Here is a 26844-nt window from a genome sequence, read left to right as displayed (position 1 = left end):
TCATCCTCTGTTTACCATGCAGATAAAACCTAAAAATATACCTTACTAATCTGCTTAAGGGGTGTGTTGTAGGAGTTAGTCTTTGGCTACCTGATGGACAAAGCACACGCACACATATACACACAAACACACGCTGAGTCAGTCACAACGTCTTAGAGGGCAACCTAATACCTGACATTCACCAGAGGGCTTCTATTTTCTTGACATTTGCTTTATGGTTTCTCACTTTGAGTCTATCTGTGGCCTGAACTGTTTGGCTGACCGCCAGGACAGCATGAGCATGTCGGGTCTCCTCAACCTCAGCAACTTGGGCAAGATCTGCGGCTCCAGCAACGATGTGGTTGTCCTGGACCGGGTCAAGAGAAAGAACTCTGTGAGGCGGATGTCGATCATTGAGGATGGTGAACTAGCTGAGGTCCTTTACCTTATTCCCAAACAGTCAATGATGGAGCAGCTGCCTTTTCTCAACCCCAACGAGTACATTCTGTGTGAAAAGCTGGCCTCTACACCCGCAGAAATAACAGGCTGTGAGTATTGTCAAACTGGTTGTAGGATAGATTCTTGGTCCCGGCAGGATTTTGTGAATGTCAACCCCCCCCTCTTTCCTGCATGTCTCTCTCATGCTGACCTGTCAAATGATGTCAGAAAGTATTCTAAAAAAAAGTATCAGAGCTGTGCAGCAACAATTAAGTCTTCTAAGATAAGACTTTTCAGATCTCAAAACATGATTTATGTCACAGTCACAGTCTCAATATGGAGCTACAGCAATGACAGAACATAATCCAGTTCAAGAAGAGGGATAAAGAAATGATTTTCATGAGGTACAAGGAGGAAGACAAGTGTTGATAATCACGAGGGGTTTACTTTTGATTGTAAGTGTAAATATGAAGATAATAGTTATGATATATTATACCCCTTTATGATAACAAAGGATTAGATAAGTTTTAACTTCTTCCTACTCCTTTATGATAATAAAGGATTAGATACTTTTTAACTTCTTCCTACTCCTTTTCACACATGTAAAGTAAAATGTTTCAGTGTTTGCTAATGGAGCTGATTGATTTTGTTTCTTTTGTATAACTATTTCTTCTTTTTTTCTTGTATGTTTTTTTTCTATTTTACTTTTAGATGATTGAAATAAAGACATCAAATAAAAAAATCAAATCAAAGAAAGCTCAACTCTGTCAAAGCAAACAATAAATCATGCTAGAGGAGTTTAGGGTGGTCAATCAGGTTTCAACCGGGGTGCCATGCCACCCCTCTAGACACGCCCAGGGATATGGCAAATAATTATTTTTTCAATAGGGAAAAATTCCAAATGCAATAAGAGTAAATGGTTTATTGTAATATTCATCAAGCTCTTTTTTTAAATGTATAAATACTTTAGTTCTTTGGTCAGTTGGATAGCAATAGGGACATCACTTGAATCTTGAAATGTGAGCAATATAGACGTTTTCAGGCACCATCAAAACAAGCTAACCATTCTGGACTTGATTCAGCTCTTGGCACCGTCTCAGTTGACTCTTCTGCCTTTACCCAAAACATTATTTTCATTTTCATCTGAAAGAGGAATTAGTCTAAAATACTGTACTTTTAATCACACTTTTTGTCAGTATTATACTGCTGTTGTTCAGTTTTTATAAGGTTAAATGAGATCAACTCTTTTGACAACCGTTTTCATTCAGTCTTCTGCCTGAGTAGCCTGAAGCAGCTTGTGTGAAAAAGGAAATAATTCACATACTGTATATTCATTTTTATAATAATTAAAAAAATGATAAAGGTTAAGAATAAAAGCAGTAGGTTAATTAATCAGTCATTCATCTGTATTAATAACAGTAGTCATATATATATACAAAATAAAAAAATGAATTGTGGACACTACACCGTGTTCCAAATTGCAAGTTGCATTTTTGTGAATATTTTAAAAACCATGTTAACAGTCGTTTTCAAATTTGTCAGGATGTCAGATAGTGAATATATTTCTTCAACTGTGTGGTTAAAATGATGCTTTTCAGCTGTATTTTTAAATAAACGCAGAATATGCAGAAATGAGTGTGCCAAATTATTATGCAAGTTGGTAATAAGAGCATATAACTTGTGAAAATTCAAAACTAGGCACCATTTTAAAAGTTCTGTTGATTGAAAATAATAATATTTACTAGAACTGTTTTCAAACTTCATCAAAAACAACAGTTTTATTTTAGATTTGTACACAAAATAAAACTGTTAATGTCTTTGAAACATTTCAAATCTAAAGTGTTTCTCAAATGTCCAATATAACCTCCTTTCTTTCAGTGAGGGTCAGAGGTCACTGGTAAACCGATGTAGTGAGGTTTCTGATGACTTCTCTGCTGACTCTATGAGCTGTACCTTGTATGGTTTTCCAAAGATGCTCTTTTGAGCTGTATTTCTTGCCAGTACTGTAAATTATCTCCTTTACTATTGACCACAAGTTCTCAGTCGGGTTGAGTTCAGGTGAGCAGGCAGGCCAGTTCATGAGGCGATTTGTCTGCATTTATTTAAAAATACAGCCAACGTACTTTGAAAAGCATCATTTTAACCACACAGTTGAATAAATATATTCACTATCTGTCTTCTTGACAGATTTGAAAACGACTGCTGACACAGTTTTTAAAATATTCACAAAAATGCAACTTGCATAATAATTTGGAACACAGTGTATTTCTAATTGTATCACTCATACGCTTGTTATCAAAGTAAACAATAACACTTGGGAATAAAAAAAATTCATGAAGCTGGTCAAGTTACAGAGATTTAACTTAAAACACAGTTATTTAAAAATAATACACAAATATGAATGTTCCATTTCTTGGAAAAAAATCATACATGTCAGCAATCTGTGCCCAGATTGCAGCCAAAATGAAAAATTCTCTTGTTCAGCATGATTGAGGGCATGGTTCAGGAACACAAGGGTAGCGAACGCCACTCCCACTGTCCTCTTTGTGAACACACACACACACACACACACACACACACACACGAACACACACACACACACACACACACACACACACACACACACACACACACACACACACACACACACACACACACACTCTGGCCCTCTGTGTTTTGGACAGCCCCCTTTTTCTCTTGTACCAGCCGTCCAGTTAGTTCCTCTCCTCACTGTAAACCTGCTGCCTGCAGACGAACAGAGATCAACATGAAAGAGAAAGGTAGACAATTTTATGACAATATTAACACCTGAGTGTGTGATAGCGTGTGTATGGGTGTGATTCTATAGAGCAGGATTAGAAGAAAGTAAGTAGAGTAAGTGTATCTTGCTTTTCTTATATTGTCTTCTGTTTGTCTACACATACATACAAGTTGAAAGTGGGTTGTTGTTTAGTATTCCTTTTCAAAATATACGGGTTCATTCATACCTATATCTCTTAATCATGTGACCAAAGCTAGAAAATTTATATTTTATAATCAATAACTCTTTCAGGTTTGTTTTTTTCTTCAAACATATGCACTTAAGAGGTTCCATTTGACTGTTCTTTATCGAAAAGTAGCCTATTACGATTCTGTCTCCATGTCATAATGGGTTGTATCGTATATTCTTTACTCTTTTCAGTGTTTTTAGAAGTCTTTTTTTTAAACTTTAAATCAGAATAACTAGTAAACCTTCTGATATGTCTGTCTGATAGCTCTAGTTTGAGAATTCTGACAACAAGTTAAGGGTTTTACTGCTGTCCCTCTTAGAGTATCGATCTGTGAACCCCAAATCTAAACACTTCATTTGGAGTTTAAAAAAACTTTGGCTGCCAAGTGGGGAAAAGGTGCAGACACAGCTGTCATAGCAAACCGTTCATCATCATGGTTGGGTAATACCAACATGTGATTTCAGCGATACTTGTAAACGGATGCAGTGTTTTACCTTAATTATACTATTTTGAAGCAACAAGGACATCACAATACACTATTGGGTCTCTATGCTCATGATGAATTAAGTTATTCAGTCAATATTATGTTACATCATGTGGAAAATACCCTTGCTCATTCATCAAACAATCCTGACACTGCTTCACTGATACTCAGTAGAGATGCTTCATTTCAAACTGTAAACTCATTTTGCTTTTACTAAGTGAAAATTGTTTGAATTAAACATGTATAAAAACATCACTTCTTTTTTAGAGTCACCAAAGTTTCTTATTTTGTTACAGTGTTCAACAACGGAAACCATTAAGCTAATCATTATTAATGCATGTAGTATGACCAAAATCCAGCCACATAATTAGAATCATAAGACCTTATTGTGCGGCACCGGATGGTTAAATTTAGTGAGCATACCAAACTTTTCTTTTCTTTCTACTTATCCGAGAATAGGAATTAGTGGTACTTCAACACTGAAACTTCTGTAAATTTTGAAATAGATGCCCCCTCTCTTCTCACACACACACACACACACACACACACACACACACACACACACACACACACACACACACACACACACACACACACACACACACACACGTTTTTATAGCTGGAGATAGTGGGCAGTGCGATTAGCTGTTCGTCTCATGTTTCTCTGCATTTGCCGTCTTTCTAAATCCACCGTTTGCTAAGACTTGACACCAGATCAGCTTCACGCTGTGAGAGAGATCAAGAATGAGCGAAGACATTTTGGAATAATTCCATCTGAGGGCTCCACATGTCGGTTTGAACATTTAAACAAGAGCAAAGACTACAAGAAACAAACCATGCACTCAAAATGTGTGATATTACAGACAGACACACAACTGACAAAGTGTTTCGGCACTGTATGTACAGTATTTATTTATAGCCTGTCTAACTCTTTCTGCAAGTACCCATGTTTTATTTTAGGTAGTTGCAACAGTTGTGTTTACATCACTTTGATAGACTGCTTGTTGGCATTAAAAGGTCTGTTCTTAACATCAGGCATACATATCTAAAAGGACAAAGCTAGAGTGGCTGGGATTATAAGTATTTGAAGAATACAATTTTTAAAAGGACAAGTTATATTCCCACTGGGATTTTGTTTAGTTCGACAGTAAGGTAACTTTTATCTTGACAGGTTTTTCAAAGATCTGATGGCATGAATCTGCTTTTATTTGAATTGCACAATATCTTTCTACTGGCAGAAAATGGGATGTTTTTCGTTTTCTTATTATAAGACTATTTAATACTTCTCCATGGTTTTAGATTTGATCTCTTTCATGTGCATTAGAAGCACCTTTTCATTGACAGTACAGTCTGAAATAGAGCAGCTGGCCTGCCTATGACGGTAGGTTATAATGAGCACAGCACCTCACAATGCACACACAAGCTCTGTACAGATACAGTTAACTCGACAATGACCTTTGCGAAGCATGGTCTCTTAATCCAGTTTGTTACTGCATACTTGTTCCCATAGCAACAAATCTCTCCTGTTGTGGGTCTGACTTGGGGCCACATACCAACAGTGTCTGACTCAATTTTTCAGACATTTGCTGACTTGGGCAGTAGAAATAGTTCAGAAAACATCTCCATGTCCAGCTTTGGAGATGTGGAAATATTTCTGTTTCAGTTAAATAAATGTAGTCATCCATGTTATTGAAGCTGGGATTATCAAAGGTCTATTTTAAGGTGTTATTTTCTTATGATTTGTTGAGACTTTTTTTGTCCGTCTGTGTAAAGAAGAAACACGATGAAGCTCATGTGTCTCTTATCTATTCTTGTGCTGTGTGTCGAAACACTGGGAGACGGAGCGCTCTCGACATGCCACATTCTTTCCCCTCTCTCCTCTGCTAATCACACTCAAGACCTCTCAAGTGGGCTGTGATTAGATTGTACAGGCATCTACTGCTTCTGCTGCCACATAAACATGAAACAGATAGAAGAATTGCCATAGAAGTGCAAACAAATGTTAAATAACCTTGCTGGTTTGCCAATAGCTGTGATATATCTGAAGAGAAAGTTTATTGTAAGCTCTTGGATATCTTTGTGTGGCACTCAATAACTAATGTGATGATGTGTATGTATGGGTTTTAGGGGTACGTGCCAAAGCGAAGCCTGTTTGTATATTACGTTCAGTTATGTAAGCACCGACAGGACATTCCTGAGGGACCATTGTATAGTAATGAACAGCTCACAGTCACAGAGAAAAGGATTAACCTGCTGTGTAGATGACACTGGCCTTAAAACTGGGAGGATTGTGCTTCTGATTTGCTTTTCCAATCAAACCAAAACATTGAAAAACGTGGTTTCACACATGATGTAAATGTGTCTCAACATCATCTGAGTAGATTTACTCAGAATTTTGTACACACATCATGTCCCAGATAATGCAGGACTTTGGCTATTCCATTACGCTTCCTTTAGCACCGTCATGTTAGCTAGTGTAACAACTTTAATGGCAAAGACATGTGGCTAAGCAGTAGGATGCTAGGCTAGGTAGCCACTACAAATTAGCCCACTTCTTGCTTTAGCTTTAAGTTTTGTATTCACCTAGCCTAGTTGCTAGTTTATATGGCTTCTATCAAAGCAGAATTATTATTTTTTTTAACCTTTATTCAACCAGATAAAAGACCCATTGAGATCGAGACCTCTTTCACAAGGGTGACCTGGTCAAGAGAGGCAGCAACACACGTCATAGTAAACAAAACAGACAGATGCAGTGCAGAAGTTATTTTAAAGTAACAATTTAAGAACACAGGCTCTGCTCAAAGGATTTCCTTTGTCGTTTTCTTAAGATAGAGCGGAAAGCTTCCAACGAAACAAATGCTGACAGTTTCAGTTCAGATTGGAGGGCATTCCAAGCAGAGGGGGCAGAGAAACTGAATGCTTTTTTTCCCGTTTCAGTGCGAACATGAGGAGTAGAAAGATACAAAATGTCATTTGATCGTAGGGCATAACGGTTTCCAGTTCTCCGAAGAAAAGTGCATAAATAAGTAGGAGCCAAGCCAAGAAGAGACTTATAAACCAGAGTCATCCAGTGTGTATATCTCCTTACATTTAAGGAAGGCATGCCAGCTTTAGCGTACAGTTCGCAGTGGTGGGTGAGGAGGCTACAACCAGTGATAAACCTCAGAGCACAGTGGTAGACCGGAACCAAGGTCTGTAGGCAGCTGGATGAAGCACACATATACACAACATCCCCATAATCAAGAACAGGCAAGAAAATAGCTGAAATCAGAAGCTTCTGAGCTCTAAGGGAGAAACATGACTTGTTTCTGTAATAGAAACCGAGGCTCACCCCTAATTTAGAGATCAGGTTTTTGACATACACTTTGAATAAAAGGTCCCCATCAATAATTAGCCCCAGGTACTTGTAACTTGTGACTTGCATGACATCATTTCGTAGCCAATTCTCACAGTTTGTACATCCTGTGCACTACCCTCCACTGACACAACTGGGAATTCAGAACATTTCAGTGGCAGCCACCTTGGACATTTGTGAAAACCTCACTTCACCCAACCACATAAAAGGTTAACAATTGTGACAGGCCTGACCTCAATCATAGAAGGGGGAAATCTTCCTGATTTTGACGTTGACCAGACACATCTATCAGAGCTTATAAAACATAAGTTATTAGCAGAATAGTCTGGTTCTCAATAATACTTTGCCATGAAATACCGGCTTCTTAGCTCAGGGTTTACTTTGTGGGTGTTCTTAATTGATGTAAGCAAGGTTTAGGACATCAAATAGTATTTAAGTAATCAGAGTGTATTTGCAGTAAAAAATAGCATTATGTTATTGAACATGCTAGCTTGCTGATAGTAATAAATGTTAGCTTAAAGCACAACTGTTGTGCCTTGTGGAGCTGCCAGCACGGCTGTACACCATTCACTGTACTATAAGTCCCCAAAGCTTAATCACCCAAAATGTTAATACTTACATTTTCCTTGATTTATTAAAAAATACAACCAGCTAAGATAAAAAGCTTAGTAGCCTACTTCCTAGATGTGAAAAAAAGAGTGTAAAAAAATAGGTATAGAATACCGGCTAACTTCATAGGCAAAGTAGAAGTAGTAGCTTGCTAACAGCTTTTGGTGCTAACTCAAACCCCTGCAATGCTTCATTTTAGGCTCACAGAGCTAGCATGACTGTTGAATATAACTATGGGTTTCCCCCATTTATTGTATAAGTCCCCTTTAATTTTGACGAGCAGATAGGCCTTCAAATAACTCCTTGGATGCAAAAATGAGTGTGGAAAAAAATAATCCAAGTGTACTTGGTTACTTCTAAAGCAACCCTACAGGAGGCGAAACAACAGCTCAGAAGTAGCCCCAGTGCTGGACCAAGTCCACTGTTGCAGGCATTTTACAGGACAAATGTATTCACACAATGGTAATGAGTTTGTGAGGACTAAACGGTTGAATGTTTGCCTGTTTCTTTTGTTTTGTAGTGCTGCATAGTCACGATGGCCTCCACCCAGGCTCCCCAGGGGGGAAGCGTGTCATCCAGTGCTTCAGGTGTGGGGAACCTTGCAAAGGAGAGGTGCTGCGGGTCCAGTCCAGCTACTTCCACATAAAATGCTTCTCATGCAAGGGTGAGAATCATTAACATGTTGATGCACTTGTGTATTTGGAGAATCAAACCTTAGTCAGAATAGACTTACACACAATTATGTAAAGTCAACGACGGAGTCCCTTTGACTTTTAAAACATAAAAGTGGAGTCTTTGGAAAACCGTGAGGACAATTCTTGGAACAGTAACTTTCATTGTCAGCGGAGATGAGTGGCTCACTAGCCACGAAACATGTAACAACTATAATGCAGACTCCAAATTACCTTTTCAATTATTTGGTCTGCAATATTAAAGACATCAGAGGTCTAATAATGCTGTCATCTATGTTCTGAGTAGGAAATGTTTCAGGATTTGTTAATACATTCCTAACATGAATTCTGAAACTTGAGTATTATTTTTTCTGGTTTGACTCAAACGTCTTTTAAGATTTCTTATGAAAATAGTGGCAAAATAACATTTGACCGTTAGGATTGTGTTGAAATAGCTCATCATTAGTAATAACGTTTGAATTGAACAGAATTTGCATCTCTGACGGGTTGCTGTGAGAGCCTCCTGAGTTGTTACACACATTCACTGGAGTTACTGTGTCCGTGGCAGACATATTTCCTTAGCATGCCTTTGTCCTCACTAATTAAAACTGACAAGCTTCTCGTGTTGTTGCTCTTTCATGGCATTGTGTTGGTGTTTACAGCAGAGATGAAACAAAGAGACTCTCAGAGCAGAGAAGCCTGCAGAACTTTAACAAGACCTGGGGATTGAAGGGGGATTTGGGCTTCAGTGAATCGGACTCTGCATCAAAGTGTTTCACTTTGAATGTGATTAATTTAAATTCAAATGAGCTGTAGGAAATGTTAGCTGACTCCTTTTTCTTGTTTTAGTGAGTCATTGAAGTTTTGTTGAGGCAAAAGCAACTTTTTCTAACTGTAAGAAGAGAACGTTTTTAGAGTTTGTGTTCAGATTTATATGAGCATTTTATATAAATATTCAGTTTTAGATGACAGATAGTTATTTGACTGAACAAAAGGCATTGACACGGCTGTGATTATCTTTGGAACGCAGCCTGAAATCTCATACTGGTGACCAAATTAAACCATGCTGGTATTCAGTACAACAGCACTCTCTCTCATGTGATATAACTTTAACAACAAGCAAACAACAAGTAAAGCTATTCAAACATAATTTTCATGAAACAGTTTCTGGAAATGAAAACACTGTGTTGTACATGTTTTTTTAATCTTCAAATAGTATTTACTTAAAAACAAACCACTTGTACTTCCTGAGTGAGGCAGAGTAGAGCAGGAACGGAGCAGCGTAAATCTGTTCTTGGCATTTCAGTCAACTCTGTTGTGACACGTTCAGAGGGACAATTGTCAGATTAGGTTTGTTGGTATCAAATGACTCTGAACAAGCAGAGAGAAACGCCCCCTCCCTGTCAGTAAATTGTCACTCTTCAAATAAACACACAGACACACTGACATTGAGAAATCAACACACACAATCACACACAGACATATAAACTCTACAGAAACCAGGGCAGAGTCAAAAGTCAGACAGCTCAAATAGCATCCTGTCCTCCCTTTGGTGGATGAGTAGCTGTTAACCTATGACAACAGCCTAAAAAAACTGTGACAATTACATTTCTAAATGTATAGTTGCAGACCTATAAATGCGTTAAACAAAAAAAATAAGTAAAAGCCATTTTGATCAAGGTAGTAACTTGTCACATACATTTTAGCAGGTATAAACAGGGTTGTTTTTGACGTGGATGGCCTAACTGGGGCACTGAATTATGCAGGGTTGGCATGAGGGACACACACAAACTGATAAGAAATATATTTACCATTTCTGTTTCCACTCATCATGTCAACTTTAATTTCTGTACACATGAACAGTATATGACACCTTTTTTTACTTTGAAGAGTAACACAACAGCCTCAAATATTCCAAGCTGAATCTCTTAAGAGCTTGTAAAGAAATGGTCTGTCCAAAGTCACAACTTAAAGCTCTCAAAACAACTGCATGCAAATTCCTGCACTCTGTCAAAAATACCCTTTTAGACAATGTTTCTGTACCAAAACAACACTTCGATGGACTAATTCGATTTTTACAGCAGAAATAAACATGTTTACAGCCTGGTACAAAAGACGAGTGTAGTCTGGATAGCTAATTTCTCGATCAGCTCACACTGTGAGGGGGGGGTGAATTTTCTTCTAACACGGCAATTTCGAACATTTTGAGATTACGAGTCTTCCAATGAGAGGCACAGCTGCCTGCAGGAACACTGTAGCTGTTGGCTAGGAGGCTCAAACTCCACCTCTTTACGTCACACTGGCTCCACAGCAGCAATATGCCTGCTGCCGACGATTGGCCTCAAACAGCTCTTCAGAAACAGATGGGTGACGTCACGGATACTACGTCCATATTTTATACAGTCTATGATTGTTACCCAGTCCAAATCAATTACAAACTGTAATGCTCTATGCAAGTCCCAACTATGACTAGGTAAACAGCCAATAATAGTTCAGGATTTTGGGGCGGCACCTGGGATGGTCAATCAGATTTCAAGAGGGGGCCATGCCACCCCAGGTTACCCCCCTGGAGCACCACCTGGGTACAAATACCCAGTGCTTATTTTCTTCACAAAAGACAAATATAATCAAGCAAAAGGCAACATAAGAAAGCTAAAACATTTTAAAGAGTAAGAAAAAACTCATTATGAACACATTTTAGAAGGTTTAGAGTGGCATGGATAGACAATGCTAAGCTAACTAAGAAAATGGTTCTGCAAGTTTTGGATTTTGAATGAAGCAAAGGATGGAGTGGACCTATGAAATAAAGCAGGAAATAGAAGATACATAAACCCTGTTTTTATAAAATTGATTTAGTGCATAATGGAAGTATTCCAATAGTCAAAATTAAGAGGTTTACTACTTTGTTGTTTTGTTTGAGCTGCTAACTGATTTCTTTGACAAATTTTTGAGAAATAGGTTTAAAACACAACACGTATGCTTACACATTATAAGCTAGAGACAAGTTTAAATGAATGGGGTCAAGTCTCTTCACATCTTAAGCTTATTAGTATCTACTGAAGTTTCCCCCTCACAAGCTGTATTAGCTTCGCAATTAGCCGCTAACTTCGACCGTCTGCTCGACATTGCATAGAACCAGTCTATCCACAGCTGTGACACCAGTATATCTGCACCACTGAAAACAGGTGCAAAGAGTTTGTAATATCTGAACAAGGAAAGAACAAGGAAACCAAAACAAAGTGCGGAAAAATGCTAAAGGCCCCTTATTTTGGAAAGATCACTACACCTCTCGGTCGCACATAGTGCAATGCTTCAGAGACAATAAAAATGTTGGTTATTGTAGCTGTAATTTTTCTGTTCTTATCATGTTCCTCTCTTTGTGTGTGTGCTTGCAGTGTGTGGCTGTGACCTGGCTCAGAGCGGCTTCTTCAATAAGAATGGCGACTACCTATGCCCACTGGACTTCCAGAGGCTCCATGGCACGCTTTGCAGCAGCTGTGGGGAGTTTGTGGAGGGAGAGGTGGTCACAGTCCTGGGGAAAACCTACCACCCAGCATGCTTTGTGTGCACTATTTGCAAGTAATAACCCTTTTCGTCATGCATTGATCCTCAAAGGCAAATTAATACTAATTTAAAGAATTGTGAGGCAAACCTCTATCCCTTTTTCAGACAGCGCTTTCCTGCGGGGGACTGTGTCACCTTCAGTGGGAAAGACTGCCTCTGTCAGCGCTGTATTCGACCCAAGTCTCCTTCTCCTAACAATGTCCGCTATCCCAGCAGTAAGTTCAGCTTTGTAGAATTAACTATCCAAGAAAAAGACATTCTGTTCTGCTTCTTATTCAAAAATAAAGTTTATGATCGACTTGCAGAAGTAATTTAACCCTGGATTATGTGCTCACAATTGGTAGTCTGTTTGTCAACTTGATCCTATTCTTAAGGGACGTTCACAATCATAAGGACATGCAATATTTTATGCAGGCAGAACATCTGTTGTGCATCTGATGTGTATTCCCTATCATGCATTTCGACTAATTACATTTTTCAACATGGCTAAGCTGCAAACGTTTATGACAATCACAACTCTGCAGGACCTGACACTTTTATCAAAGAGATCTTGAAGGCTTCTCTGTGCTCTGTCACTGGGACTAAATCTAGACAGCGTCACTGAGTCCCTCCTAATGCTCTGTATACCTTTTTCCTTTCTTTAAATTTTTTTTACAACACTTACAATGTTACAATGTTACAATGTCATTTAGCTGACGCTTTTATCCAAAGCGACGTACATACGAGAACAAGAACAACACAAGCAAAGATCTAGACAAGAGGAAACAAAATCAGCAAGAGTAACAAAGTGCTTCAAGTCCATTTGGATGCAGGTACTGCCAAGCAGTGTAAAGGCAATGCACAAAAGTAAATAAGGATTTTTTTTTTTTTTTTTTGGTAAAATAAAGAACATCTACAATGAAGCAACCAAACCATTTAAGACCTTCTATTATCATCATCAACAATTAACTTGTCATCACCACAATAATTACCAAAGTACCAAGTGCTGGGTCACTGAAGAGCTGAACACAGATTCCCAGAGTAGGGCAGGACAGTGCGAGTCAACTGTAGCAGGAAGACACGATCTGTCACTGGGGACTACAGTGGAGAACAGTCTAGCTAAGTGCATAGTGCTTCCTAAAGAGCTGGGTCTTCAGCTGTCTTTTGAAAGTAGAGAGGGACTCTGCAGATCGAATGGAGTTGGACAATTCATTCCACCATTTAGGGACAACACAAGAGAAGAGTCGAGCTAGTGATTTTGAGGCCATATGTGCTGGAAGCACTAGGCGTCTTTCTGAGGGTGGGCGTAGCGTGCAAGAAGGGGTGTAGACCTTGACGAGGGGTTCCAGGTAAACTGGAGCGGTTTTGGTTACTGCTTTGAAAGTGATGATTAGAGTTTTGTATCTGATGCGAGCTGCAACTGGAAGCCAGTATAGCGAAATGAGCAGGGGAGTGACATGAGCTGTCTTAGGCTGGTTGAAGACCAGACGTGCTGCTACGTTCTGGATCATTTACAGAGGTTTAACTGTGCATGCATGGAGGCCTGCCAGTAGAGAGTTGCAGTAGTCAATGCGTGAAATTACAAGAGCCTGAACCAGGAGCTGTGTTGTGTGTACTGTCAGGTAGGGTCTGATCCTCTTGGTGTTATAGAGGGCAAAACGGCAAGACCAAGCAATCGAGGCAACACGAACCCTGAACCACTTCATTACCTTAAAGAACCAATCACCTTCTTGGATCTTTCCAGGTCAAGTACGCACTAGTAAGAGATCAACAGAGGGCAACCCCCCAGCCCAACTATATATAGAAAAGGGATCAATAGAGGATCCAGACTCACAAAGCCTCTGGATTAACAGAATCTCCCCTGCAGGACTAAACAGAAAATAATGTGTTTAGTTCCATTTTTGTAACACAGACTTTCACTTTTATTTTTAGGTTAAAACAATGAAATCTAAAAATAAACAAGACAAAGTGACGTTAGGAAACTGTATATCAAGAGATGTATTTGGCCTGAAAAAAGTAGTGTGGCATGGCTTAAACAACCTAAGAGCCTGTTGGTACACTCAATGTTTGCTCTTAATGTAAATGTGTATGTGTTCTTTCAGACTGCTCTGGCTGTGGCAGAGACATAAAGAATGGACAGGCTTTGTTGGCGATGGCAGGCCAGTGGCACCTCGGCTGCTTCAAGTGTAAAATCTGCAAGAAAGTGCTGAGTGGAGAATATATCAGCAAGTAAATACAAAGCTCTCACTCGTCTCTGTCTTTATTTAAAATGATCTCTATATTCTAAAAAAAAAAAAGTGTACCTTTTCCTGAAAAGAAAAGGCAGAGATGATGTTTTACTAAAACATCTAATACACAGTTTTAAAAAAAATGCTTGATTTTCTCTTTTAGAGATGGTGTTCCATATTGTGAGAGAGACTACCAGATTCAGTTTGGGGTACAATGTCACGGATGTCGTAAATTTATCACTGGAAAAGTCTTAGAGGTGAGAAAAACTGTCAATGAAGGATAAGGTCTTGATTTGATCTGAATTTCGCATTTTGTAACTTTTTTCAAAAGTGCTTTTTATGTGACTTAACAACAATATAAAATCCCAAACTGTTAAACTCATATTTGAAGTTGGATTGGAGCTAAGGGTGGAAATTTTTGTCTTGCTTGAAACCCTCAGTGTAATGCAGAGTAATACTTTAAAGAAAAGAGAGAACTACATGTTTTGATCATGGTAATAAGCCAAACACTGTTACTTTCACCTCTCTCTTATTTTGTCCAGGCGGGGCAAAAACATTATCACCCCAGCTGTGCCAGATGCAACCGATGTGACAGAATCTTCAAAGAAGGTGAAGAAATGTTTCTGCAAGGTCAGTGTGAGCAACAATATTTGAATATACTGTACATGTAAATATAATAATTTGAGTTTCATTGACGTGCTGTAGTTTATTTTCCATAACTCCTGGATAACAAATAATACATGTAGGACACTGTGTCTGCCTTTGCAGGAAAAACTATTTGGCACCCTTACTGCAGAGACATCAGCAGCAGAAGTGAGGACAACTACAGGGTGAGACCTCAGCGAATAACGCACCATGTGTCAGTCATTATTTTTCTGACTGTAGCTGGTGTATATGCTGGTACAATAACAGTGTGAGCTTGATACTACTGCTATTTATTTAGCATGTTAACATGAACTCCGTTATTTCATTCCACACTCTCTTCCTCCTCAGGTCAGCAGACAAAAAACACCTTGTCTTGATTTCTTTTACCCTCCACATGAACTGAAGGTTAATATCGAACGAGTTTGCCATTTGCTCTCGTAGTTTTCCTGCGTGGGCTTAATCTCACGTCTTGAGATTAACAGCACTTGCTTGTTTCACATGCAATGTGAACACTTTGCTCACTTTGTCAGCCAATCAGATTCTGTGTTTGTGAGCCAAGGAAGCAAAAGAAGACACTTGTGATAAAACAAAAAAAAAAGTAAGATAAAATTGCTTCTCATAAACGGCATTTTTCTTTTGAAAAATGATGCAGAGAAGATTTTATTTTGTAGAGCACCTGTAAAGGTAATGCAATGATTAATCAACTATATGCAAACTTTTAAAATCAAACTAGCCATAGCATATGAAATTCTAATGTTGACAGTTCTGCATGCTTGGCTGTGTTGTATACTGTCGTCTCCTGCACAATCAAATATACACCAATGTTTTGAAGCCAGACGAAACCAAAATCGACAATTGCATTTTAACAATGTAACTGAGGTTGTTATTGGGTTTTGATGGGGAGTACTCATAGACTGTATAAAATATGGACGTAGTATCCGTGACGTCACCCATCTGTTTCTGAAGAGCTGTTTTGAAGCCAATCGACAGCGGCAGCCATATTACTTCTGTCGAGCCAGTGTGACGTAAAGGGACATAGTTTGAGCCTCCTAGCCAACAGCTGCAGTGTTCCCACAGGCAGCTGTGCCTCTCATTGGAAGACTAGTAATCTCAATATCTTCGAAATTGCCACGTTAGAAAAAAATTCACCCCCCCTCACAGTGAGAGGACAGCAAGAAATGAGCTATTCAGACTACACTCGTCTTTTGAACCAGGCTGTAAACATGTTTATTTCTGCTGCAAAGATCGTCTTTTTCCAATTCATGTGTATGTGACTTCCGGTACTTCTGGAGCCAGCCTCAAGCGGATCCTCAATGAACTGCAGCTTTTAACACTTTCGCATTGGACAGTATTTTTAGACCGGAGGTTGCCGCTTGGGAGTACTTCAGGTGGGACGGTTATTGCAAAAATTATAACTACAGCAGCAGGTCCCCTTCAAGATGAAACAAGACCCTCAGGTTCATGTTGGGGTCCTGCTCACCCTGTCAGGGTTACAATCCACTTTAACAACCTGCTCACTATACATTATCCTGCGTATTACACCATATAGACTGTATAAAATATGGACGTAGTATCCGTGACGTCACTCACCTGTTCCTGAGCAGTGTTTTGAAGCAAATCGACGGCGGCAGACATATTGGAAATGCGGGCATAGTGTGACGTAAAGGGGCGGAGTTTGAGCCTCCTAGCCAACAGCTATGTGTTCCTGTCCGGGAGTTAAGTCAGTCAGGTCCTTTTTGGGCAAAAACTTGTAATCTGAATATCTTCTGAACCGTTGCGTTAGAAAAAAATTCGACCCCATACAGTGTGTGCCGATAGAGAAATTAGCTAAGAAGAGCCAAGACATTTTTTGAACCAGGTATTACACAGCTAGTAATATATTAATTATTTTACACCAAATATTTGTCTATCTCCAGTTTTAGATTTTAGTTGTGGCCTACAGTTCTGTGAATGTATATGATTACATTTAGCCCTCTGTTAGTTCTTCATTGCAATGGTCTGCTATTGACAAAAAAGTAATTTGCTTTGAACTGTTGCTTTATAATAAACAGTCAGAATCAATTACCTAACACAGCTGTGTAATAAACTTTTATATAATATATGAATTTTCACTATTTCAAGTTAAGTACAGATCGAAACTCTGGCTACTCTACTTTTAGGTACAACTGAAAGGTAGAAAACAGTATTTTATCTTGTATTTATTGTGCACATAATCACACATTTAACTGTATGATACCAGGATGCTGCGCACAGCTTTATAACAATGCCTAGGGATGCTTCCATATGAATAAGATGAAACTAGTTGTGCTTGCAGTGAACAGACACTGTAGGAGAGGCTGAAAAACAACATGGTGTAAAACTAACAGCCCTGTTTTTTTTTTCTCAAGCCCACATCCTCATCTGAAAGCTCGTCCTCCAGGCCGGGCTCGTGCACTCCAGGAAGTCCTGGTCGTACTCTCTGTGTAAGTTACAACTTCCACAACAAATCTTCCATGGTGCACCTTTCACAGTGGGTTGATGTACATTTATCCTTTATTCATACAGGGGAATCGCATGGACAAAGGGTCTCTCATGCAAGATGTTTCTTTTTGACAATGATTGTTGGCATTCCTCCAGGCAAATAAAAAGTACATTTCAGTGAAATTTTTAAAAGCATTTTTTTAGCTGAACCTTGACTGGTTGGGAGTAGTTTCATCTTGCTTTTGAAATAATGGGGTTTCAATTGTGGTTGAAAAATGCCTATATACTCCTTAATTTACACATGAAAATACTGAAAAGAACAACCACATATTGAACAGGAATTTAGATTTATTTGCTTGATCAATTTGAATTTGCTGGCAATTCAGATTGTATTTGAAAGCAACCTGGTGCTTTCAGTGTCCTTTTGATTCCTCCATTTAGTCTTTTGGGATCCAGACCCTGTTGTTTTACTGTGTGGAATAAACTTTAAACCCATTAAAAAAACAAACTCAAATTAAAGCCAAAAATTTTATTTGAAACAGACACAAATTTTTCTGTAAACTTCATGTGCCAAAATGAGACATTTGTGTTGTTGTGGGGTTCAAGTTTCATTCCTCCATGACGTGATGTAAAAAGTGACCTTTGACCTTTTACCTTTACTATATGCTCCCTCTATTCTTCCCCTCTTTGTCCTCCTCCTCACCCTCCTCCTCCCCTCTCCTCGCTGTCTTGGTCCCAGGCAAAAGTAGACAATGAGATCATTGATTACCGAGACTTAGCGGCAATTCCCAGAGTCAAGGCTATATTTGATATAGAGCATCCTGATATGATATCTTATAAGAGTGTCAACGACACCCCCTCTACTTTGGACAACAAGGGTCACAGACAAGACAGGCAAATCCCTGCAGAGGTAACTCCCTTCAATGCACCGAGTTTTATTCAGTGACATGTCTGTGTGTCATTGTTGGTGTGTTTTTTTTTCTTGGTTTGACACAAGAGTCAAACCAAGTGAGGTCGTGTGTCGTCATTCTAATATGTGACTGTGTTTGGCTTTAAATGCAAAGGCATTTATTCTAAAAGGAATATATGCTTGTATGTGTACTTTGAGAAAAGTAGTGTTTCTACATTGACAAAATGCCTTCAATATTTGATCAAGATCTGGACAGATAGGCAGGATACAACAATTTAGCTTGCTTTAAAAGCCAAATCTGCTTAGTCCTTTTATATATCTTTTTTTAGTGTCATAGAGACAAAAAAAGAAAGCATCAGTAAGCAATGAATTTTGTTTTAATCCCAATTATAAAAGCTGTAATTTAACTTTCTGAATATTTCTTCTGTCTGGGTTTGAATTGGGCATGGCCAGTCTATGTTAAGCATTACTAGAAGGAGTTAGCTTTGTGATAGTATGTACTAGCTAACACTAAAAGGCTATCACTTAGCTTTGCATTCATAGCTTTGAGAACAAGTAAGATAATCTCAGCGAACACTGCACATGTATGCTAACTGCTAACTGTGACATGGATAGCAAACCTTTTCTAACTCACCATCACTGACAAAATGAAATAAAAAAAAAATGACTGGCAGGGGGACTTCTGCTTTCTCCTCTGATTCAGATGTCCCAAACATTATGTTAAGGGCAACACTACAATGAAGACACAAGCAACATTATTGTTTCGAGTTAGGGAGACGTAAATCTAAATGGAATATAGATTTACGTCTCCCTAACTCAACTAAGTCAACTAATATATGTACTGGCTACCTCAACTAACGTAGAATAACTAGCTACATTTCCCTCATTATCAGTTCCTTTTGTTTCCTCCCTTTATATGCCTTCAAGGGAAAACCTCATAATTCCTTTTCATTTTTAAATTTGGATAAAAGATAACAGACTTCAAATGCATACAACTTGAGAAGATATTTTGATTTTGGTTCAAGGTTTTTTGTGTTGTCACAGTCAAATTTGGTGATATAAGGTTTTCCCCCTAAGATACAATGATACAGGGGTGTGTCCAAAGCGATTGCCTGGGGTGGCATGTCCACCCCAAAACCTGTTTGGCCAACCCTAAATCTGTAAAGCTCAAATCCTAGAATAATTAATGACATCTGCAATGTAACTTCTATTTGATACCTTTAGTAGTTATAGCAGATATGATTAGTGGAGATAAAATGTTAAAGGATATTCAGACTTTTGTGTGTGCTCACCCCTGCATAAATCAGTGCCACTGGCCACCCCAAAATAGTCTGGACACACCCCTGCCACGTTTCTTCATGATTAATATTGTAAACTGATTGTCTTTCTTTTTTATTCGTATTAAGTCTCCAGGGAATGATTCTGAATCCACAGAGGTAAATAAACTACAAGTTTTATTAACTTTATAATGATACATTTTTGTATACATTATGAATTATTCACTCATTAAAATGTATTTGTTTTAAGTTTCACATTTTTCTTTCTTTGTGTTTTAAAGGAGAGTTTAGAAATAAGAAAGTACATACCAAAATCTACAAGTCATGGAACTTTTGGGGCTCATTCGATTTACAATCGTCACAGCTACACCCCGACTCTGTCCAGATCGCCTCAACACTTCCACATGCCAGGTGAGACAAGACCCAAGTGTCTCATTTCCTTCGTCACTTTTGCAAAGATATAAATCCCCCTCTGCTCCCTGTTTCTCTGTTCCTGCTTTGCAACCTCAAAACTCCTACACTTTCTCTCCTTATCTTCTCTTCTTCTGTTATTGTATGACAAGCAGGGTTGAAGCCCTCTCCCTCTTTATGCTCTGACAACAATGACACCCGCCCCACCTCCCCTTTAGTTCAAAACACCCTCCCTCACACCAAAGGTAAGATCCCCTCTGCACCTCCTCTTCTCCTTTTCTTTATGCCTTACCTATCTATTTATATTTTATATCTCCTAATAAATACTAACACTGAAGAATAAACCCATAATTTCAAGGGAAAGAGGTGAGTGTATCTCACCACATTTTTAGAAGCACTGAGCCACCTAGTGGACAAAGTTCAAAGAGACCGTCAGTTGGCGAAACACACCCCTCTCATATCGTAGTGTACTTTCAGAGACAGCACACACTGTCCCAGCACGATACCCCCTCCAATGCTCTACTGTCTTTTTTTTTTTTTTTTTACCATTTTTCTCTGACATCTAAAATTAATTAATGCAAATCTTTCTCAAGGTAGATATTAATAAAACTTGTTTTGATTTATTGAACAAGTTAACATTCCTGTGCCTGTTTCCTACTTCAGTCAACATTCCTCTACAGCTGATACTATTAATAGCAGTGCCATGATTATTTCAAAGCCTGTTTTGTCATGTGTGTGTGTTTGTGTTCAGATGAAATATGACAAGCTTTGACAAGTGTTCATTGGAATGTTTCTTTTTGAGCTTGTGCTGAAAATATCTCACAACCCACTAAGAACCTGCACAGCCTTGATTTGGTTTACAGTGCCAAGCAGTGTGTTGTTTTATGAAGTTAGAATCTTTTAAATTAATGCATTTGAAACATTAGATTTTTGATGAACTTGATCATCACTTGCGAAACTACTATTACCTGAAATGAAAACGTTTAAAATATGCTTGATTCTGTTTTTTTCAGTGTTTGCCAGATATTTCTTTATAAAAAAAAAGCTGCAGTACAATGACATAAAGATCGTCACAATAAGTGAATGCATATAGAATCTTTTATATACTCTTGTTAAATAAGAATTTAGCAGTCAATTCACTTTTTATAACACTGTCAATTGATTCTGGTGCTGTTTTGTTTGATTCTGAAATTAATATTGATGCCTCTATGTGGCCCACAAAAGCAAAAGAGACCATCAGCAACAAGACTGATGGTTTCTTTATAGTAGTTATTATGCCTGTCGTCTCTGTTGCATGGTGCCAGATGAGTTGAAAGTCAGCCTTTCTTTTTACATTGTTTCATGGAAAGATTCACTGAGAGTGACAAGTTTGACAGTTAAATTAAGCAGGATAGGTGCTTTTTTCCAATCAATTCCCACTACTCACACATATACATGACCAGATTAGCAAAGAGATGAGAGGCATCACTTTGTCCACAGGGGGGCATCAAAATCAACACAAACTGAAAGCTCTTATCAGGAGCTTTAAGCAAAAGCAGGATGTTTTGTTACTCCATACGAATATTTAGAATATACGTATTTCACAACAGAAACTGTATGCACATAATCAACTTAATTTGAACTATTTGGAACATTAATAAACAACAATAGAGATTACCTTAAGGAGAACTGAGGCACTACGAAATGTTGATACTGACAATATGCTGCTCTGTATTATTTCAGAATGAATATTCTGCTCATGCTGAATTATTTTCTATTCACAGATGAAGGCTTCAACATGTACAGGAGGCCTCCAATTTACAAGCAGAAAGGTACTGAAAAACCCTTTTTCCTTCAAGTAACATGTTATGTTGATCATATGAGGATACTTGAAATGGTCATGTGTTTTAAAGTTTTTTTTAAGTTATACTCAGAAGCATGTTTAGATTAACTGAAAACTGGTGCATTTGTAGATTTTTTCAACACTATTCAGTTTAAACTATTAATTTCTTACACAACTTTGTCGAGTAAAAAAAAGGTTTTTTATGTTGTCCCCATATAGACTACTATACAAGTAAAGTCAATACAAATAACTGATTTGGTAATAGTTCTTCTTCTTCTTCTTCTTCTTCTTCTTATTATTATTATTATTATTATTATTATTATTATAACCTTTATTTAACCAGGAAATGCTCATTGAGATTAAAAATCTCTTTTCCAAGAGAGTCCTGGCCAAGATAGGCAGCAGCACAGTTACAGAGTTACAATATTACAATAGACATAAATACAAATAGCAGCTGCATACAACAGCTACACAACAGGTACCTCCAGAAAAACAGAATGTCACATTTAAACAAAACATCTGCAGACAGATGCATCAGCCTCCAAGTCGTTTAAGGACTGCTTAAAAGCATTCAAAGATATCATATCAGACAGTTTTAGATCCTTTTTTAAGGAATTCCAGGTCGAGGGAGCAGCAAACCTGAAGGCCTTTTTCCCAAGTTCAGTCCTGACCCTTGGAACAGATAATATTAAAAGATCCTGAGATCGAAGATTATGACTTCCTGAGTTATTTTCTTTCTTTTGTATAGCATATACAAATAGTACTAATTTCACACTAGAGGCAGAAATATAAGCCTAAATGTCATCTCTAATCTATAAAGAGCTTTGTTTATTGCCATTCATACATTAGATTTGTTGATGGGACATTTCTTTGGAGTTATATAGGAAAAAAATCATGGATTGTCAATCATACTGTTTTTCATACATGTATTTTTGATACCTTTCCATTTTTCTTTCTCTTCTTTGTGAAACGCTTTATAACCTAAAAGTTACATAAAGAAGTTATTGATGACTCTAACATCACAAAAGTGTATCCCAGTGCTGAGCCTTCTTATATAGTTTTGGTTGGTAAGTGTCATGAAGTCATGGCATAGCATCACAGCATACTCTGGCAACACCAGTGCTTCTACTGAAGACACATACACACACATACTGTCTCTGGTCTTACGGTGACCTTTGGGCGTTGAGTCAAGTAATTTTAATTCTTATCTCAGTAAGACAATGCATCATTGCAGCCAGCCACTCCTTGACCCCTCCAGAGTCCAAGACTGTGATGTGAGGTCACAATATTAGTCAGCATGCAAGGTATTTACTGTAAGCTGTAGGTAAACAGTTTGTAAAGTTAACAGGTTTAAGTCAACAACAGTGTCAAACACAGGTTCACTGAAAATCTAAAAATAGAGCAACACTGAGAGGTCTGCTTAAAACAAAGCAGGAGGCTAATTAAAGAACTATGGGAGGTTATACACAGGTAGTCTGATCTGATGTAGGCAAAGACCTGAGTCTGACTCATGTGGTCCAATGAGAACTAATCTGTCTGCTGTTTCACTTTCATATAGATCCTAATTCCCCCACAGCCCAAACACTGTCCCTGCCTGGATACGGTCGCATCAGTCAGGTGAGAACAACACCACTGATACCTTTACAGCATTAATGAGGCTGAAAGACACTTTTATATACATCATATAGATTCAGTTTCTATTTTTAAAAGAAAAATGTGGAATTAAGCCCACGTCTGGAGTTTATGTTTTGACTTCTTCATTATACTGCAAAATAGACACAAGAGAATCAAACGCTTTCAATATTTTGATAAAGGTATCTCTAGATTAATGCAAAAGTAACCACAAGGTTTGTCAAACTCACAGTATTTCAAGTAGGGTAAATGTTTCCTCTAGTAAGCCTCTGAAGGTTGGCTGTAACAATCAAATCTAGTTTTAGATTCTGGGAAACTGTTTCAGTGTCTTTTCTTCTCATTTAGCCTCGATCAGCTGATTTCTCCAATTACAACACTGACAGATTCAGAGGTAGGTGTGGAGCTTTACCCATTTTTCATGAATTTTGGCAGACCCTCAGTAAAAAAATACATTTAGAATTTAACCTGTGTTGCTTGTTCTTTTTCCTTCCCCCTGGCATACAGACTTTAAGGTATGTGTGAAGACCAGCTTGGAGTTTGGTGTGATCTTGAATCTATGTTTGGTTCCTTGCATCTGAAATAACCACAAGTCTGCATGAGCAAGTTTTTTTATGAAGTTTAAATTCTACTCTAACCTCTTCATTATAAAACCATACAGCTCATATTACATTAGTAACTCTATAATCATACATTTTAAATGTATTGTATGATATACATTTTATACTAATCATACTAGTAATTTTCCCATTGCACGTGTTTGCTTCATTCTAGCTCAACCATGACGGTCAACATCCTTTAACATACATGGACAGAGGAATGTCAATGCCTAACTTGTTGGAACCAAAAGCAAGTATTTCTTTACTATGAATATTTTTACTGCTATGTAGATCTCAGTTTAAGATTTAGGAAAGTTTTTCTTACTCTGTGTAAACAGCATCAGACCCCTTTCAGATGCAAATGATGTTTCAGCATTACATTGGAGGACTTATGACAAAGCATGCTGGTTTAATAACTGTGAGATAGTGCTGAGAGCTGAGGTTTCAAGGACAACTTCTCTGTCATCATACTTTTCTGACAGCATACTGGAGTCTTTAGACAAATGCTAATTGAAACAGCTTTTGGACTGTTTTTTCATGCTGAAGGCTAAAGCTATGATGCCATAGATTGTAGTTATGAGGACAATTGGTGTGTGTTGGTTATACAATACGCATGTAAGTATGATACATGATGTTCTAACTCCATTTCATATCTCAAATTCTCTTAGACAAAGTGTTCAGTACATGCGTTTATGTGTTGTATGTTTGCTAATCAACTTAAAGAGCATTTTCTTTGTTTTGTCAAGGTCTACCCATATGAAATCCTCACAGTTGTTAATAAAGGGCGAGTGAAGCTTCCCAGGGATGTTGACAGAACAAGACTTGAGGTACTGTAACATGTGAGAAAGGATAAGAAAATATGTTGAAAACCTGAATCACTCCTCACAGAAGTTTCCAAGAGGACTGTAAAATCAAAAGTCCTTCAAATGTCTCTCAATTAGCTTTTATATAAATGCTTGGCTGTTTCCGAAACACAAAAACAAGATGAAAGGCAAATGAAATGCACCAAAAAGCTGTACTGTGCTCTCCTTCACTAACTATACTGTACTTTTCTTTGCAGCGTCACCTATCCCGTGATTCATTCTTTGAGATCTTTGGCATGGATATTCAAGAATTTGACAAACTGCCACTCTGGAAACGTAACGACATGAAGAAGTCAGCAAATCTCTTCTAAACTGCTGCCCAAAGCACTTTGTAACTTATTGTCATAATGCAAGAACTAATTTTGCATCAAAGCTTTTTCCTGTGGGTTTAAATGGGCTACCCTAAAAATAATATTAAACTTGTTATACCTCAAATATACAAACATGAGAACTCATCTTAGCTACTCAGAAACATTTACATGAGACTAATCAGTTTACTATTGTGTTTTTTAATCTAATTAAGCAACCAATGTCAGAGCACTCTTACAGCATGAACGCAGTAATTAGAAGCCTTTGTATATATTTTTACCCTTCTTGAATAATACTCATATATGCTGCAGTGACAGGGTATGTATGACATCAGCATGTTACTCTCATACAGGATTTGTATTGCTTTCATTAAGATGGATGAATACAGGATGCATTTTACCTTTATTGTCATGGTAACTATGGTTCACCATATTATTTTGCTACTCCTGTTGGAGGACACTTTGTCTTTGATTTTATGTTTTGCTCTGGCTTGTCTGTTACAATTATCACAGTATATGTTACACTTTTCTCCCATTACACCACTTCAAGCGCCCTAAAATAAAATCTGACTTTTCCTACAGTTTGAGGACTGGATGCTTTCTATGTGTTGCTGCATGATTACAACATTTCTAGGTATACAGATGCTGACTGAGACACACTTGTGGGTATTTCTCTCAGTGTATGTACAGTACGCATTTCTGAGGTATGTCACAAACAGAAATAAACACACTGTTTAAGATGTTCTATAGCTGAAATTTGAAAAACGTCCCATCTTTTCTGTTGGAGAAAGTGGAATTTAATTTCTCTGCTGATTTTGTCTTGTTCAAAAATGTTAATACTGTTTGTGGCGTTTTGCCTTTATCTGTCAAAAAGCTGGAGAGACACAGGAACTGAGAGCTAAGTGGTTGGGGGAATATGTGCAGCAAAGAGTCAAGGCTGGGAGTTTAACCTGTGACAGGTAAAAGAAGGATAATATTTGGGCAAGGGATGAACACTTAAACTTCTAAACCAAACCAGTGCTGCATTTTCTTGAAACATATGTTCCTGCTTTCTTGCAACAGTTTAAGTTTCCCTCACTGAGAATCTTTTCCTCATAAATTTTAAAATATGTTCTTATCTGACATGTAACCCCTAGCAGTGGTTTCAGGCATTCAACATACCTTTACAAATATAATCAGACTTTTCGCTATTGCAGGTCATAGACATAAGAATTAACTTAAGTCTTTCATAACCAGCTAAAACTCCTAACACAAGCTCAAACAATGAGATATTGTACATTTGACATGTGTTCATTTTTTGTATTTTAATAGTTTCAAACAACTAAGTAATTATTATGAAATCAATGCAGGGATTACATTCTATTTATATGAATCTACAGGTGACGTATTTATGAAACAACACATGCCGTAACATCACACTGCAAAGCTTGACATCATTGTCATTAATCACAATATTAAGCAACACTTCATATTTTCACTCATGCAATGTTGGAAGAATTGCAAAATTCACCAGCTGGTCATAACCCATAAAATCCCATTTGGTTTGCCTCCAACATATTTGTTCAGACAGATTGTGCCACGCCATTATAAATGTAAGACCAACAGATGGTGCTCTGGAGCCTG

At 37.9% G+C, this 26844-nt stretch overlaps 1 protein-coding gene across 1 annotated transcript; it reads left to right on the top strand.

Moving 5' to 3' along the window:
• Nucleotides 1-317: 317 nt before the first annotated feature.
• LOC117829970 (actin-binding LIM protein 1-like) lies at nt 318-25802 on the top strand. The gene is made up of 20 exons (XM_034707826.1): nt 318-527; nt 8376-8519; nt 11922-12105; nt 12196-12305; nt 14172-14298; nt 14461-14554; nt 14840-14927; nt 15066-15127; nt 17330-17404; nt 18142-18312; nt 19719-19748; nt 19871-20000; nt 20156-20245; nt 21764-21811; nt 23381-23439; nt 23800-23845; nt 23959-23966; nt 24226-24300; nt 24797-24877; nt 25111-25802. The coding sequence occupies exons 1-20, from the start codon at nt 383-385 to the stop codon at nt 25222-25224; spliced, it is 1881 nt and encodes a 626-aa protein (XP_034563717.1). The 5' UTR covers nt 318-382; the 3' UTR covers nt 25225-25802.
• Nucleotides 25803-26844: the final 1042 nt, after the last annotated feature.

This window comes from Notolabrus celidotus, chromosome 18 (genome assembly GCF_009762535.1).
Source record: "Notolabrus celidotus isolate fNotCel1 chromosome 18, fNotCel1.pri, whole genome shotgun sequence".
Taxonomy (NCBI): domain Eukaryota; kingdom Metazoa; phylum Chordata; class Actinopteri; order Labriformes; family Labridae; genus Notolabrus; species Notolabrus celidotus.
This window is presented reverse-complemented; position numbering and strand designations above follow the sequence as displayed.

What these genes read in the sequence shown, in the direction of transcription:
- LOC117829970 (XM_034707826.1), top strand. Translation starts at nt 383, where the DNA reads ATGTCGATCATTGAGGATGGTGAACTAGCTGAGGTCCTTTACCTTATT. An exon ending in ACAGGCAAATCCCTGCAGAG is followed by an intron (nt 18,313 to 19,718) that starts GTAACTCCCTTC and finishes ATTCGTATTAAG; the next exon opens with TCTCCAGGGAATGATTCTGA. An exon ending in GATACGGTCGCATCAGTCAG is followed by an intron (nt 23,440 to 23,799) that starts GTGAGAACAACA and finishes CTTCTCATTTAG; the next exon opens with CCTCGATCAGCTGATTTCTC.